This window comes from Panthera onca, chromosome A3 (assembly GCF_046562875.1).
Source record: "Panthera onca isolate mPanOnc1 chromosome A3, mPanOnc1 haplotype 2, whole genome shotgun sequence".
NCBI lineage: Eukaryota > Metazoa > Chordata > Mammalia > Carnivora > Felidae > Panthera > Panthera onca.
The window spans coordinates 203,505-221,408 of NC_138341.1; the positions used below are offsets into that span (position 1 = coordinate 203,505).

A 17,904-nucleotide genomic window follows, 5' to 3' on the forward strand; every position below is an offset into this window, starting at 1 on the left:
TGTCTCGAGCCGGACAGTGTATCTCTCACACTGTTGCTCTCATACCCTAGGCAGTGTCGGGTACCCTGAGGATACAAGTACAATATGTAGGCTGCGGCCTAAGAAGCTTATGACATAAGAATATAGAAATAAACATCGGCAGCACGGGGAAGAGGGTATAAATATTCCAAAAGAATCTAATTTTGAAAACTGACTAGAAATAAGAGATTTTGGGTAGTGATCAGATATAGGACAAAATACATGCAAATTAGGACTTTCTCAACATAAAAATAAGCACTCCAAAATAGAAATGGGAAAGTACATTCCATTCACCCAGCAAACCAAAATTATAAAGTACTTAGGAATAAATTTAACAAGAAAGGCACAGACACTATGAAATCTTAGGAATGACAGAAAAATGCCTCAGCAAATGGAAAGCATAAAATGGAAAGATTATCATAAACATGCCAAATTAGTTAATTTATATGTTATTGTGATTAATATCCCAAGTCATAGAATTACTCTAAGTTCATAGCATTATTTTTTGGAATTGCACATTGCATACTGCAGACCCCCTTATCCACAGTTTTCCTGTTTCACAATTGCCTGCGGTTAACCACGGCCCAGAAGTGGCTCATCCTCCTTCTGATTTACTGTCGGAAGGTCAGAAGAAGCCTAATGCCACCTCACAACTGTGTCAATCACCTCACTGCGTCTCATGTGGACATCTCATCACCTCCCATCATCACAAGAAGGGGGAGAAAAGTACAAGATATTTTAAGAGACAGAGAAACCACATTCATAGGACCTTTATTATAGCACGTCATTGTAATTTTTCTATTTTACTATTGCTAATCTCTTACTGTGCCTAATTTATAAAGTAAACTTGATCACAGGTATGTATGTATGTATAGGAAAAAAACATAGTTTATATGAGGTTCAGTACTATCCATGGTTGCAGGCATCCACGGGGATCATGGAACTTAGCCCTCACGGATAAGGGGGGACTAAGTCTGCATGAAAAACAAGACCAACAGACAAATGATTCATGTAGAAAAAAAAAACTGTAGCCCGAATGACAAAGTCCTCAATGTACAAAGTGCTTCTACAAATGGAAAAGGCAACAAATACTCCAATAGAAAAAAATCGACCAATGAAATGAAGAAAGTTTTCAGAAAAGATAAAAGACAAAACTCCAGCAATTATATCAAGAAATCTTTAAGTCACTAACTGACAGGGGCAACACAATCCAAATAAAAAGGAGATATAACCAACCCTAACACATGCAAATACTCTAACACTAACAGTGGTGAGGAACATATATGATGCAGAGAGCTACAAGAGGGAGAGTGCTTATGGTGGGCAGTATATGTATATGTGGTGGGCACTGTATACAGTGGGGAGAGTGCATGCTGGGAAGTGTATACAGTGGGGAGAGTGCATGCTGGGAAGTGTATACAGTGGGGAGAGTGCATGCTGGGAAGTGTATACAGTGGAGAGAGTGCATGCTGGGAAGTGTATACAGTGGGGAGTGTGCACACTGGGAAGTGTATACAGTGGGGAGTGTGCATGCTGGGAAGTGTATACAGTGGGCAATGGCTGATGAGACTCTGTAGTAGTAAAAACTTAAAAAACAATCTACCTAATCTGTTGAAATTTAAAAAATATGTCCTTTGACTTACTATATCCATTCCTGGTAATTATCTCCAAAAATAAATAAAGAAATAAATGAAAGTACCAATATGTAGACACACAAATTTACAAAGATGTAAATTGTGGAGATGGTTGGCATGGGAAAAAAACTGAAATAATGTTAATACCTATCAGTAGGAGAGCAGCTGAATAAATATGTTTTTTGCCCCATGGAATATTAAAAGGCCATTAAAAAGAATTAATTAGAGCTGCACCAGTTGATTCAGATGTTTCCGTGAGGTGTTTTTCAGCAAAATAAATAAAACCCACAAGCAAGATAGAGTAAAACATGTATAATATGGCAGCATTTTTACGAGACAAAATATTCTTTCCATGTGTATATATGTTCTTATACATGTGCCTGTGAGTAGGACTATCAAAGAAAGATATATGTGGAGAGAAATACAGATGTCTATACCACATGTTGTCAACATAGATTTCCTGAAATGAGTATGGGAGAGGGCACCATGTGAGTTAGGAGGTGAAATGAAGGAAAGGCAGCAACTCATAAAAGAAAAAGAAAATAATGCATCAAAAACCATCTGTTACGCATTTGTATAAAATTATATATGTGAAGATGTGTAATTAAGAATTAAGATTCTGTTTTTTAATAAAAGACTTATTTTTTATAGGTCAGATTTAATTTTATTAAAAAAAAATATTTATTTGTTTTTGAGTGAGAGACAGCATGAGCAGGGGAGGGGCAGGGAGAAGGAGAGAGAATCCCAAGCAGGCCCCACGCTGTCAGTGCAGAGCCTGACGCAGGGCTTGAACTCACCAATTGTGAGGTCACGACCTGAGCCACAACCAAGAGTCAGATGTTTAACTGACTGAGCCACCCAGGTAGGTGCCCTGAGATTTAATTTTTTTAATGTTTAGTTATTTATTTTTGAGAGAGAGAGAGAGAGCAAGAGAGAACAGGGGAGGGGCAGAGACAGAGGAGACAGACAGAGTCCCAAGCGGGCCCCACGCTGTCAGTGCAGAGCCTGACGCAGGGCTTGCGCCCAAGAACTGCAAGATCGTGACCTGGGCAGAAATCAAGTCAGAGGCTTAGCTGATGGAGCCACCTAGGTGCCCTCATAGGGTTTTTACACATGCATCTTACAGACATGTATTTTCCTAGTGAGGAAACTTCGGAAACATCATGTATTTTAAGACATAACTACAGAGGTCAAATTTTATGCGATCACTCAGCTTTAAAATAAAAGTAGATTCCAGTGCCCACGTCCTGTTACTCACTGGAAATGTGAGTGTACACAAACTAATCGCCTGAACATGAATCAGAAATAGACCGTCCCTATTGAAAGAAGAATACGGCATCCCAGGAGACAGAGGAACAGCCGGGTCACACAGTAAGAGTGGGTAATAAAGGACAGGCTTGGTTCCTGAGTGTCTTCCAGGGAGGGGACGTGTAGGCAAGCTAACGGCACAGCCAGGAGCCAGCATGAGGGCGGAGACTGCGTGTGGGTCCGCAGGTGAAGGGCCGGTGGATACAGAGCCTGGAGGAGGGGCCATCCTCCTGCCCTCTAGAGCCTTCGACACTTGTACTCCTCCTCCCAGACCTTATCACATGCTTCCTTCCGGTGATGGCAGTTACTTCTCCCCATGTGACACCTCCTGTACCAGACTGAAAGTTCTTCACGGACAGGATGTAAGGTAGATTCATCTTTGTACTCACAAAAGCCACTGCACGATGCTCTTGAATAGTAGTGGATCATTATATGAAACATCACCTCCTTTACCATATTGCTAGGTACTGTTACCCTCTGTGCCCGTAGAGCAGAATTCCCAGAGTGACTGTCATACAAACGATGAATGGAAAGAGGGATGGAGGCCAGAGCCTGGTGCTTTAAACATTTAGTCTAGTTTAAAACCAGCCTTAGGAAATCCTGAACTCCTAAGAATATATGGCTTAGATCAATATTCAGAATATAAATCTATGAGTATACAAGAAAAATGGCTTATTTTGTTCCTATTTCAAATCAGCAGGATAGCAGTCTTTGGAAGAAATGACAAAATAAATGAGAAAATTTTTAAAGATAAATCTTTGTAAATTAGAGAAAGCCTCTTCTGAATGAGAAGAAGCTTTCACAAGTTACAGTCATGAGAATACCTTTGTATTTAGAGGAGTCTGAGCATTTATTTTTCTCTTCAACACATTTTAGTTCTATTTGATACTAAAGTTTAACAACTGTTAATTATAATCATATTTGAATTACGACAAAAATATTTACTTTGGGAGCCAGAGTTCAGCGGGACTTGTGCAGATGACTGCTGTGGTCTTGACAATGGTTTCGGAGGTAATTCTTTAGCCTGGGAGGGACAAAAAAATGCACATAATTTTAAAATACTTTATTATCATGGAGCATGTGAGGCTTTTCTCTTCTGGAGAATGTATGTGGCCTATTTTCCCCCATGCACTTATTAACGAAGCACCCTACGCGAGCACAGGTAGTGTGCTTCGGGCCACGCTCAGTTGAAACGGACGCCACATGCAGGGGTTGACAGTGGGTGCCCTTCTGTACCTCGCCTCATCCAGGCACCGCTGACAACCTACGCGGGCACAGCCACCTGGTGACTGGCTCGGCAGCCCCTGGGAGGCCGTGACAACGTAGGCTTGCTGTGGCGGCTTTCGTGCCCTGTGATGGGGATCAAGCGACTCCGAAGGGTGTCGTGGAACTTGGTGCGCACGATCGATGCTCGGAGGCCTGAGACCTGTGTGTCAGCAGCTACCGTTAGCACGGCTACTGGTACAAAGTCCTCTCCTCAGAGATGCAAGTATGGAAAACAACCTATGTTTCTCCTCGAGGTTTGTACAGGTGACACATCACAGGTGTATGCCATTTTCACAAGGACTTTACGCAAATGACAGTATAAGGGAAGTGGAGTCGGTTATCAGGAACCTGACTTCAAGGGCAGAATATGCTATTTCCTGCGACTGCTAAGAGACACACAAAAAAACCACGCATTACAGCAGGCTTCCTCTGTTGCTTTGCTGCTTTTCTTGCGTTGATTCGCTGTCCTTCATTTTCATACTTTTCAGTAAAGGAATCGAGAATCTCATAGAGATCTTCCGCTTGAGCAGGCCGCGGCATGTCTCCAAATAAAATGTCATAAGCTCGGATGTCTTGACAATAAAACCTAATAAGGAATATCAAATTAAGAACATTTATAGACATAGAGCTTTCCTAGAGCTAAAAGTAGGACACATACCTGTGTGTAGGGATATACTCACATCTAATACTTCATATATACTATTTTTCCAACACTAACTACAAGCTATAACCTGTTAAGCCCCTAAATTCACTCCCCCAAGATCATCTGTAGAGCCAATCACCATAAATAGTCTGATACACATACTCTTTCTCCAATAATATAAAAATCAAATCACATATACAAACACATCTATATAAACACATGTATGCAAATACATCTACACTTCTGCAAATATACCTACAAGCATATACATTTTTACAGGCTTTTATTTTTTAAGTTTCTTACAAAAATGGGGCCAACAAATACGGCTTTGTAATTCCTTTAAAACTGTTTATTTGCATCAAAACTATATAAAGATTTGCCTTACATGCTTGGAAGCCCTGCAATTAATTAAGAAGTATGTTTGTTTAGCTTATCCAGATTTACGTGAACTTTAGTGAGAAAGTCTTCTGAAGGCCTGAAATCAGAAGTTTCTAAAAGAATCCTTCAAAAACGAGAAGTAGAAACATCTCTCTTGACTTTATAAGACACAGAGCTCTGCAAATCTTTATTTTTCCCCACTCCTCCTATTTTCCAGTTTCTGTGGCTTACACTGAATATTGTCACATGTGCTTATTAACTCTTTAAAAATTTTGTTTAATGTTTATTTCTTGAGAGACAGAGAGAGACAGAGTGCAAGTGGGGAAGGGACAGAGAGAGAGAGGGAGACACAGAATCCAAAGCAGACTCCAGGCTCTGAGCTGTCAGCACAGAGCCCAGCGCGGGGCTCGAACCCACGGACCATGAGATCATGACCTGAGCCAAAGTTGGCTGTTCAACTGAGCCAGCCAGGTGCCCCAGTGTGCTAACAAACTCTTGAGTGAACAGTAAATTTTGTGCAGATTTTCCCTGGAAAGCAGGCAGATGAGGTTGGGGGGCAGGGGTTCCTCTGCTGTAACCACACAGCACTGTCGGCTCCTGCCAAGCTCCCAGCTAGTGGGATCTCTGCCTGCCATGTTCTGAAGGAAGTTTCTCTTGTCAGTCAACCTTTTATCTTCCTCTGAGAAGCCAGACATGTTTTAGTGGTGATGTAGGGAAGCAGTTTGGGGAAAACTTAGCCAGATGCCAGTTTAAAGTACAAGTTCTTCTCCACCTGTCAAAATACTTCTAAATCCGTTTTTTAAAAATCAAAATTGATCTCCGTTTATGGAAAAACAACAAAGGCAGAGAATCATAATAGACAGCCTCTCACAATGAGGAATATTTTGATTGACCTACAAGTTGTAACTTAGGTACTTTTACAGATGTTTGAAAAATATACTGAATATGATACAGCCAACTAATACAATATTATGTAGCCATTAACTTACACTTATGATTCTTGCAATGCTGGATGGAAAAAAGGATTTACAATTCTATCTATTATGATTACAATCATATGTGGCAAAACAAGGGAAGTTATGCTTAGGAAAACATTGTCGGGCAATAAAGCAAACTGAGCAGTGTTAATCTCAAAGGGGTAGAATGGGATTTTTTTCCTTCCTTATAATTTTTTGTGTGTATTTTCTAGATTTTGTCTAAGTACATATTGCTTTATATTGAATCTTTAATTTTTTTTTTTCAACGTTTTTTATTTATTTTTGGCACAGAGAGAGACAGAGCATGAACGGGGGAGGGGCAGAGAGAGAGGGAGACACAGAATCGGAAACAGGCTCCAGGCTCTGAGCCATCAGCCCAGAGCCTGACGCGGGGCTCGAACTCACGGACCGCGAGATCGTGACCTGGCTGAAGTCGGACGCTTAGCCGACTGCGCCACCCAGGCGCCCCTTGAATCTTTAAATAAAGAAATAGTTAGAGTCAAATGTTGCATATTCTTAAAATATGTTCTTAAAAAAAGAATATACGAAATTACTCTGTAAACTCCAAAGAACTATGTGAATCTATGACGTACTATTTTTCTCATCACACTTTCCTCAAATTAAAATTATTTGGCTTGCACTTACTTTCGATTAGTTTCTTTCCTTTCAATCAAACAACTGCCTTCTAGAGATACGCCAGCAAAGAGTCCTCTAGATTTGCAGTACGTGAAGACGGCAGCGGAGCTCCGTAGGGCAACATTTCCTTCCAAATTCCTGTGAAATACAAGGTTTTGCAGGAGAGAACCAGACTCGCAAGAGGATCGATCCTAAAGACGACTATCTGAACAGCCCTGCACTTCTCCCTCCAAAGAGTGACATCGTTCTAATCTCAGGCCACTTGTTTTCATTCATTACTTCCTATTGGCCTGAGCTAGATGTGTTTAGAGTGGTCTAGAGCGAGGACAGGGCAGGGGAAGGACTTGTTATTTAAAACCATTAAAAAATGATGTGGTAATACAGAGGACCGCCTTGTACCCAATTCATGGAAAGCTGATAATTACCAACCTTGTCTTCCTTTCTTAAAACAGCAACGTACATTTCAAGAGTCCTAAAGACTGTGGGTTCTTTTTACACTGACTATTTTCATGGAATTTAGAAACGTTTTCAGAGGATTGTACTGTGTTAGCTTTTGTAAACAGTCTGAGCTTTCAGAATTTCTAAATTGCTCAGTTGACCCCAGAATAGTTGTTTGTTAACCGAGAGGGAAAATGCAGCATATATACTGTAAACATCATGCCAGTGAGACACTTTCATTTTAAGTTTTCACTAGTTTGAAGACAAGTTTTGTTTTCTTTCTTGATCAATACTGTCTTTTATCAGTTAATTCAATTTGACCTGGCTCCTTCAAAGCTGAAAGGTACATTTTATGTTCAATTCCAGTAGATACGATGGCCTTCATTTCTGAAATATTTAGTTTCCTTTTGTGTGTTCTAGTTTTAAATTTTCTCATTTTATCACACTGCCTATGTTTTCTATTTCTTACTTCTAAAGAGCCTCAAACCCTCTGGGACATATGTAAATCATGAATCAGTTTCATTTCAATTCAAAGTTCCTCCTAATGCAAAACTGTATAGTTTTTAAGCCATTACTCACCAACAGCTGTTCAGAAACTATGTTGTAGTACTCACCTTCCCAGGGGCCCAACTGCCACAGTAAAATTCCCTCCAAGTGTCAGGTTACCACCTTTTGCAAAAGCTTCTACTGCTCTGTCATAATTCAAAATTATTACCAAATCTGATACCTGAAAATAAAAAAAGCCCATTCATTTAAGAATAATTGTCTAAATATCATTTAAAATACATGTTGATTAGAACTCAAATATACACCATATAATGCAGCAAGAATTTCAATGTAGACAATGAAAGCATATGAAGGAAGGGTCATTGTTGTTTTGAGCTGAGGATTCACACAAGGGACATTTGCACAGGTCAGTGTGGCAGACACCCCTGACCATGTGCTGTGGGGCTCCATACAAACCTCCCCGGTCCACCCGACAAGCTGGTAATGCAGGTGACGACAAAGGTCTAGTAAGGTTAAGAGGACTGTCACAGTGATAGCCAGAACACATCAAACATAGGTAGAACAGAAAGATCGAAAGTCCTCTTTTAAACTAAACACATCAAGAAAGCCAAGCAAAGACCACACAGCTAACAGTGAGGGCAGAAGGTCAAGGGTTCCCAATGACGTTTGCACCCTGAAATCCCTGGCAAGGCCACATGCCTACCACCAGTAAACTGCACGTCCGCTTTCTTTTTGGCCTCAGAATTCGAAATGCCAGAAGGAAACTAGTTAACCATTAGTTAGTGCCTCCTACAGAGTTAGTGCTCTAAGGGCAAAAATTAGAACGTGAGACAGCTCAAGACATGCCTACAAGGACGGCATTTGTTTTTCAAGTTTGCTGGAGCTGTATGCAAGCCCCATGAGAGCCCAGAAATACAGAGAGCCCTCAGGGGACACAGCCCTTGGGGGACACAGCCTTCCAGGGACAAAGCCCTCTGGGAGAACAGCCCCCTGGGGGACAGAGCCCTCTGGGGGACACAGCCCTCTGGGGACACAGCCCTGGGGGGACACAGCCCTGGGGGGGACACAGCCCTCCAGGAACATAGCTCTGGGAGTGGGGGGGGGGGGGACACAGCCCTCAGGGGACACAGCTCTCTGGGGACACAGCCCTCAGGGGACAAAGCCCTCTGGGACACAGCCCTCAGCCTCAACATTCAAACCGAGTGTTGACATTCTGCATGCCAAGACACCTTCCACCCCTTACACCACTGGGCCCTTCTCTGCACATTGACTTTAGTGGGCTCAGAAGTTGAGCCTAGCCTCTAACAGTAATTTTTCCTTAGCTTACACCTGGACACCCTCCTCATTATTAAAGTAAAAGAGCTCATCCAAACTCTCTCTGGAAAAGCTAAATCATTTCTCTCAAATCACACTATTGGGTGAAAGCAAGACTGATCAGAGTTGGCCCATGGTGAACTCTGGCCTTTGCTATAACACACAGTTGAGTGATCCATATATGGGTGTTTTCAGAGCTTTGGGCTTTGTTACAACTGTCCTGAAAAGAAAATACTAATAGTCTTTAAACCAAGTCTTTGCATTATCTTTCCTTAGACCATTGACTTTCAGATCGTTTTTGTTTTTAATGAATTGTGTGTGAATTATAAAACATTGGAAATTCTCTGTAGTTTACATACTTGAATCAGTACTATAATCTTAGTGTTAACTAATCTCTGAGCTAAGGAAGGCCACCAGATCCTGTCAGAAGATGACCTAATCCCTAACTTCATATACCTTCAGAACCTTAACCTGGTCTGGGTTCCAAAACAGAGCATAAATCTAAAGTTCCTGCAGATCACATTCATATTTCACATGTACTAAAGATGTTATCGCCTACAGGAGGCAGCGTGGTGGGCTGAGAGATCACAGAGTGTCCTGGATGCAAGAGATCTGCTCTGGCTCCACCCGCTGTGGTTGGTGCTGTCGGCTCCCTCAGCCCTGTACCAGAGGCACACCACCTGCTGCCCGCGGACGGAAAGAGTGGTGGTGCCCAGACGCCACCCCGCTTGCCTCGAGGCTTAGCAAGGCTGTTATGTGGTTTGCCTTCTGCTGTTGTCAGACCAGGTTGAGTTTACCTGGGATCATCCCTTGCTCCAACTCTACCCTTTCTCTGTCCTGCTTCCTTAGTCCCTTGTGGTTTCAGCCCTGAGAACATTTGCTCAAGAAATCACATGTACCCCAAGCCCTGTCTCAGGCTCTACATCTAGTGAACCCAACCAAGGACAACCATACCCTAGCTGTGTGATCTTAGGCAAGATGCTTAATGTCTCCGTATATTGAATATACTCACGTGTGCCCTGCCTACCTGGCCTAAAATCCATGGGAAATTATGTAGACAGAAGTCACAGTCAGGAACAGACAGGGTACTACAAGTGATGAGACCCAGGGCTGACTTCTCACCTGATTATCCATGGAACCAAGAACACATAGTCCTTCTACCTATGGACAGAGGCTTGAACACCAGGACCGCTAAGAAACACTGCACCCAATGCCACAAACAGCCTGCTGAGTGGTTTCAGGGCCAGAACCCTCCATTTGAATGGCCCGTCTGTCACTGTCTGGCTACCTCCTACTGGGGAACTCACATCACCCAGTTCTTTCATGTGCGAAATGAGAGCAGTGATAACCGTTCTCCATGACTATGGGATGGAACTGATTCCATAAGAATATATGCAAAAGTTTTACAAAAATCTTAACTGCTATTGTTCGTCCATTCTAAAATGGAATGGCAGATAATTACATTATTCAACAAGTATTTACTAGCATAAATTGATTATGTGAGTGCTCTCTGTGTCCTTGAAAACTTAAGATAAAGAAATTGAGACTCACTCTGTGTTTCTACTTTGTGCTCAATACTTGGCCAATCTGAGGACTGGGCATGAAGAGAGAACATCTATGCCCTCAAGGTACTCACAATCTACATTAAGGTCCAGATAAGAAAACCAACAGGGTAACACCTGTGTGGAACATTCTGTCAAGTTGGGAACCTGCTGCTGGAAAGAAGAATGCCAGAAGAGGAACCTGAATCAGCCCTAGGTGGTTGGGGACTAATTTCTCTCCGTAACTGAGGGTGTCTATCTGGCTCGCCATTGGCCACAGGTCTGCTGCCTTTTTACTGGAAGCCAGGGCCGCTGCTGACAAGAACGGTCCTGCTTCACAAGAGCTGCTGTATCAAGGGAACCTCTGCTTCCTCACTCACTCGAAGTGGGCCGGAGAGCTCTGTGAGAGCAGCAGCAGAAAACTCGCGCTCATGATAAAGTCTGAGAATGCTCTGTGGAGAAGCACAAGACTTCTTGCCAACGTTGAAAAGGAACTGACTGCTTGCACATTATGATTACCCTCTGGGACACATCTGTGGGCCTCAGGGAGGCAAAGTCAGGTTGTGTTTAAGAAGTATAAAGCCAGTCTTTCTAACCCCTAGGCAATTCCTCTAATCTCTACTTGAAATAGGCATTTTAAAAAGCTAATGATTTTCCTCCATGTATGCTAGTTAAATGAAAGTCCAGGGTTAATTTCTTCTATATGCCATGAGGGTAAGATCAAAAGTTTCTATAAATCACAAGCACAAGTAAGTATTGCAAAGGTAAAGAGGACATTCACAATAAAAATTATAATAGTTTATGCCACTCTAAATGCACTCACTTAATAAGCCAAGAGGGAAGGCTACTGTTGCCTCTATTTTACAAGTAAAAAATCGCAGATCCTGGGAGAAGAGGGCCGCTCAGTGCACAGGGCTGCAGGTGCTCCCGGGTCTGGTACAGTCTCTGCTCTTACAGCCCAACCACTACCCCACACTGCCTTTGGAAGATAATCGAGTATATCTCTATAAAATGTTGACTTTGAATCTTTCTATTTCACGTGCTAATGATAGGATTACACGTTACTACACTTGTTTTCAAGGCTGTTAACATGCCTAAAACTGGATATTCCAAGGAGCCATCACGGGGAGTCCCATTTTCACATTTTCAGTTTTTCATATGCTAAACTTCCTGCAGTCACCCTTACTTCATCTCTCATCAGCTTGGAAACAAATGCTGTTTGAGGCCCAGAGCACCACCCAGCTTCCAGTGGAGGGAGAGGGGTGATGAGGTGGGGGGGGGGGGGCACTCACACCACCAGCTGAGCATCATCCATGCAGAGAGCACCGCCTGTCGGCAAGGAGGTGCAGGCAGGGATGAAAATGTACTGCCCACACAGGGCGATGCTTTGTATGGCTTTGGTCTGGTTGAATATCCAACAAAAAGGCAGTTATGATAGGGAAAGCTAAAATATATATCTCTTTTTATAATACAGATTAATGGAACAGGGAGTAAAGAAGGTCACATAAAGGTGAAATAAGAGTGGTGGAAAGGCCCGTGTCTAATGAGGCCAAGGGAATTTAAAACTGTGGCCACAGAGAAAATGCATAAAAAGATGGCTTAGGACAAAACTGACCAGAACTTGAGAAGAAAGTGATTTGAGAATATTAGGAGATTCAATTTGCCCATGACTTAGCAATACCGCAATGGATGAAAGATTAGCATCATGCAGAAGGTAATCTCTAAGTAACAGACCTCTGCAAACAGGTGTGCTCAGGGCCTGCCTGAGAGGCCATGGTCATCAGGAACCAAGTCACAACATGAAACCATGCAAAGGCAGTCTTTACTCCAAGCATCTGAAGCAATCTGAAGATATAACACAACTGGATTTTGCCACCCATGAAGATACACTGTATTAAGCCAGGTAAGCCCAGGATCTAAGCTCTGGCTTGTTCGACAACCTGCTGCAGAGGTTAGCAGCTTTGCAATGAGCAAGTCACAAGTGGCCAAGTACAGTTCATCCGCTTTGAGACATTCCTGCTCCCCAGACATGCTAAAGATGGACCCAGCAAAATGCCACTCTCGATGAAAGATACCGGTAAACATTAGAATGTTATCAGCGGGGATTCATCCAGAAAGGGAAATACATGGAATAAAATATATTCCATCGATGGTGAAATGAGAACAGTAGATACTCTCTCAAGCTTCACGTAGTAAGTCGCAGTTGTGTTTTCACACACTTACCTCAATTCCTATTTCAAACCCTCCACCAAGCCCAGCTATGCCGATGGCTGACGGTGCAGACCACTCTAACAAACACAAAGAAGCAAACGTTACTCTAACATTAAAACTGCTTGGCACACACATATGGGAAGGAAAATGCTAAAATGTGAACAAATAGCATTTCTTTTAAAATAATGAGACTTTGGTATTTCCCCCTGTGTTTTAAAATGTTCTTTAATAAGCCTGTATAACTTTAAGTTAAAAATATTTGAAAGGTATTAGACATTGAGTCCCACAGACTCACAAATTCATGCCCCCTGATCTTTCTCTACAAACGTGCATAACACCAAACTACTGAATCCTCACCTACTAAACATATCTAATTTTAACTATCAACATTTGTATAACGTTTTACAAAATAATTGAGCTGTAATTCTAGTTTTTAGTTAGAGTTCTATCATAGATATAACAGAGCGAAAGGATTCAAAAAAGTTTATTATAATCACTTCTAAGGGTAACACAATAATAAACCGTTTCTATTGTAAATCTCTGAGGGCAAAAACTGGTCTTTTTTCGCATAGTAGCACAAGAAATAGGCTATCTGTTCAAGATTATTAAGATTTTAACAAGATAAATTTCCTTACATTTTAAAACTTAGTACAATAATTCCATTTGAATTAGGGAGAAAATTAATCTGATGGGGGGAGGGTGGGAGAGCCTAGATAAAGTCCTTTCTGCAGATGCTTATTAGTTTCCTAACCTGATTTGTGTTCTAGGTAACAGGATATTGCTTGAATATATTTAGAACTAATCTACCCAGGCTTAGGGGAGTTTGTATTACAGAAATTAGCGTCATATAACCCCAAAGTTGTTTTCCATTTCCTATGTTAGGAGCTGTCGCTGTTTGAAGACTGCCCATCCGGCCAGGATCTGGGGAATTTGCTGCTTCTCTTTTGTTTTTGTTTTGTTTTTTAATGTTATTTATTTTTGAGAGAGAGGGAGAGAGAGCATGAGAAGGGGAGGGGCAGAGAGAGGGAGACACAGAATCGGAAGCAGGCTCCAGGCTCCGAGCTGACAGCACAGAGCCTGACGTGGGGCTCGAACTCAAGAGCTGTGAGATCATGACCTGAGCTGAAGTCAGACACTCAGCTGACTGAGCCACCCAGGTGCCCCAGGGAATCTGCTATTTCATTTGGGCAGCTTTTAAATTACGATCTGTGAGGGGCGCCTGGGTGGCTCAGTCGGTTAAGCGTCCGACTTCGGCTCAGGTCATGATCTCGTGGTTCGTGAGTTCAAGCCCCGTGTCGGGCTCTGTGCTGACAGCTCAGAGCCTGGAGCCTGTTTCAGATTCTGTGTCTCCCGCTCTCTCTCTGACCCTCCCCCGTTCATTCTCTGTCTCAAAAATAAACGTTAAGAAAAAAATTTAAATTACCCTCTGTGGACTGAGCATCTGGACTCAGAAGTGAGAAACACAGGGGAAATAAGAACAGCAGAAAAGCCCAGTAGAAAAGTCCTCCTGAGATTCTGAGACCCCAGAGGTTGACAGATCTCCACCTTCACAGAGAGCTACCTGTCACCGCTGTGGGAACATCTCACAGACTTTGAGCCCCCAGAAGGGAAGTGCCTTTGAATGTGCTTCTACCTGGGCTGGTTGTACTGCTGGGAAGTCTACCCGTGAAAACGTGGGTAGTGCTTGAGAAGAGAACTTGGTTGTTTCTGATTCTTAGCCAAGGGCTGAACAAAGAAGGATGAAGAAACCTACCACGCTCCTGTGAGTTGTGTTCAAAGCGAAAACAGTCAACTTACTTCCATCGGGAAGACGCGCCAGCACGACCCCACTGCCTCCTCTAGCAGTTACTAGAAATCCAGCCTTTATCACAGACAATATCGCAAGGCCCTTGGCTTTAGCAATTACATGGGCTGCAAAATTAAAGATAACGAGCAGGTGAGCATTTTTAATGGACTTTCCTGGATAGATGTTCAGGGGTTGAGCAGATTCAGTACACACAGCAGTCTCCTTGGCAGGACCCAGGGCTCTCAGTATGAGCCTTAGTGGGACATGTGAGCTGAAAAACACTCGGTTACGCAGCACGTGCACCTGGGCCTCCCTGCCCCACCTCCTTCCTTGTATGTTTCCAATGTTACACCTAACGTCACAAGTGCTCAACCATCCTGCAACCGCTGTGATAAATGAGATATACAGATGAGATTTTTCAGTGACATCTACCAGCAGGACAAATAATTTGGAGATTTCAATTAGTTGAGAACATAACTCATAATATAAAGATCCATACTGTACTAAGTACTAAGGAGAAACTGCTGCGAACTGTGGAACTTTGATCTGAAATCCATACAGTTAGTTCACCTTTTACTAATATGAAAATCTGGATTCAAACACAGAAAAACCAAGTGATTTTGCCACTTTAAAAGACTTTTAACTTTGTAAAATGATCTATTTGAGTATTCGAGTAACACATAACTACTAGTGTACTGAGAATATAACTCAATTTAGAAACCACTGGTTTATTCACATTTCAGGGAAGTTCATCACATAAAATGAGTTATTAATATATGTGCCTAGTAAACACTGTGCCTCCCTTTTCTGTGGATTTATTCACAAAACAGCATGTCCTTCAAATAACAAGGGAAGCCTCAACATTTGAAATTACCCTTGGACCCCAATGTCCCTTTTTTTTTTTTTTTAACAGAGCAATATTGGTTTCAGGAGGAGAATTTAGTTATTCATCAGTTACATACAACACCCAGTGCTCATCCCAGGCATCCAGTGCCTCCTTTTTGTATTTCAAAATGTTATAAGTATATTGTAATGCGGTTGAAAGCTGTATTGTATATCACATAGGTTTATTTTTACAACCCCACTTTGGTAGAACATCTTTGTCCACACCTCGACTCCACTCTCGATGTGTGTATGGTCAGGATTGCCTCTATTTAGATAGAGCAAAAGCAGATGAACATATTTTAAGTATCAGGTTTGTTTTTATAGATTTTCTACCCAAATTCAGGAACACTAAAATACCAGTAATGCCTAACTGATCTGCCAAGTAGCTTTTCATGGATGGCAGAGATGCACTGAGTACAGATTCACCCTCTAAATGTCCTTGTACGGATCTCAGGCCCCTCACACCCGAGTGTGACTTCGTACCGCTAAGGTCTACAGTCTAGATGCTTTGTTTTAAATTGTTTTTTGTAGATTTTATCCTCCACTATATAATAGATCACCCTAGTGTTAATTTAAACATAATGCCCCCCCCCACCATCCTAGGGAAGGCTCTAGGAAAGGAGAGGCTTGGCTCTCTGGCAGCCCCTGGGGCCCTCTCCTCCCCACCACACACAGCCTGCACACCTGAGAGTCAGGTCTTACCCAGGCTGCCACGTAAACTGGTTTTCACTTTCCCAGCTAAACTCACTGAAAGGGAGTCAGGTGGTCTTTGCAGGCAGAAGAAAGTCATGATGGAATTTCACTGCACAAAATCCATGAGAGGTAATCCATACTCAGATGTTTCTGTGTTAGGAAATCCAGTTTTTCCATAAATCGGGCTAGCGGGCCACATAGGCAGATGCTGATATATATCAAGAAATGTCTTCTATCTCCTGCTTCAGAATACTGCTACTGAAAATTCAGTTTTTCTGATTGAATTTTCTTCAAGTCCTAAAGTAGTCCTTCTCAAACCTGTGTGTACATATAGATCACTGGAGATCTTGTAAAAAATGCAGATTCTGACTCACTAGGTCTAAGTGGGACCTTGAGGTCCTGCGGTTCTAACGCGCCCCCAGGTGATGTCCAGCGGCACTTTGAGTAGCCAGGCTCCAAGAAGCACTGTTTTCCTATGATGGAAGTGGTGGCTGGGCCAAAATAACAATAATAATAATAATAATAATAATTATTATTATTATTATTATTATAACAAATTTAAAAGTTTTTAATATTTAAAATTCTGCTAAATAACTTTAAACATCTGACTTAAGAAGTTAAAGTAGTTAAAAAAAATCAAGTAGTCTTTGTCATCCTGGATCAGAGTCGTGGTGGTTAAGAGGGAAATTAGTCTGCAGCACTGCCCAAGGTAGTCGGCATGTGGACCTTCTTTGCCTCGTGGCAAAGACAAGTAGTCCACGAAACACCCTGTAGAGATAAGTGCTAGTGGCAATGGACAGGTAGTGGCTCCCAAAAGGTCATCTCTAGACTCAGGTCTTATGTGGTCAGCCTCACATTAGAATCACATGGGAAGCATTGTTAAAAATGCGCATTCCTGCCACACCGCTCCCAGGGTCTGATTCAGCAGGTTTGCAGGAACTTTAAGCACTGTATTTTAATGAGCCAAGGAATATGATATGTAGCTGTGTTGGGAATTATTGATTAATGTCTTGTTAAACCCCTATAAAATGTAAATATCTTATCTAGAAAGAGAAAACCCAAAATTAAAATTTATTTATGAGATTAGCTAGTGAGTTTGCAGGATAAACTTACAAGGCCTCAGAAACTGAGGACAAGAACAGGTGAGCTGGGGGAAAACCAAAGTGGACACCATGAAGGGGAGGCAGGAGAGGCCGCCTCCACAAAGGCAGAAGGCAAAGGGAGGTGTGGGGGTCCCCCAGAGAAGGAGGGAAACACTACTCTGTGGGCTTGCTGCTCTTAGGGGGTCCACTGCCTGGGGTCAGGAAGTGCACCAAGTAACTTAAACAACAAAACAACTTTAGAAATGAATGGTATATATTTTATTTACCGGGAATGATCTTATCAGGTCCATTTCTGGAAGTTATTTCTGTGAATTCTCTTAGAATTTTAGCCGCCTTTTTTGCTTCCGATTTCAGATTCGAAGGTATGGGATTATTCACTGAAAGATTAAAAAAAGAGATTTTAATGAAAAAATCTAGTACATACAAGTTAGAAAATTATTATAATTTCATTTTTTCTCATGCACAATTGAGCATTAATAAATTGTATCCTTCCAGACAAATAAAATGAATTGGAAATCCTGAAATTATTGTCTCATCTCTATTTTCCTGATAAATTAAATTCATTC

The 17,904-nt window shown here is 42.0% G+C and overlaps 1 protein-coding gene across 2 annotated transcripts in view; it reads right to left on the bottom strand.

The window, feature by feature from the left end:
• The window catches only part of SH3YL1 (SH3 and SYLF domain containing 1), a 40,965-nt gene that overhangs the window by 9,664 nt on the left and 13,397 nt on the right, over nt 1-17,904 (bottom strand). For both annotated transcript variants that reach the window (XM_060647292.3, XM_060647300.3), the window contains exons 2-8: nt 17,605-17,715; nt 14,669-14,782; nt 12,884-12,948; nt 7,913-8,025; nt 6,870-6,998; nt 4,644-4,812; nt 3,906-3,984 (exon numbers count right to left, since the gene is read on the bottom strand). In XM_060647292.3, coding sequence (XP_060503275.1) covers nt 3,906-3,984; nt 4,644-4,812; nt 6,870-6,998; nt 7,913-8,025; nt 12,884-12,948; nt 14,669-14,782; nt 17,605-17,715 — 780 coding nt within the window. The remainder of the gene's footprint in view (nt 1-3,905; nt 3,985-4,643; nt 4,813-6,869; nt 6,999-7,912; nt 8,026-12,883; nt 12,949-14,668; nt 14,783-17,604; nt 17,716-17,904) is intronic.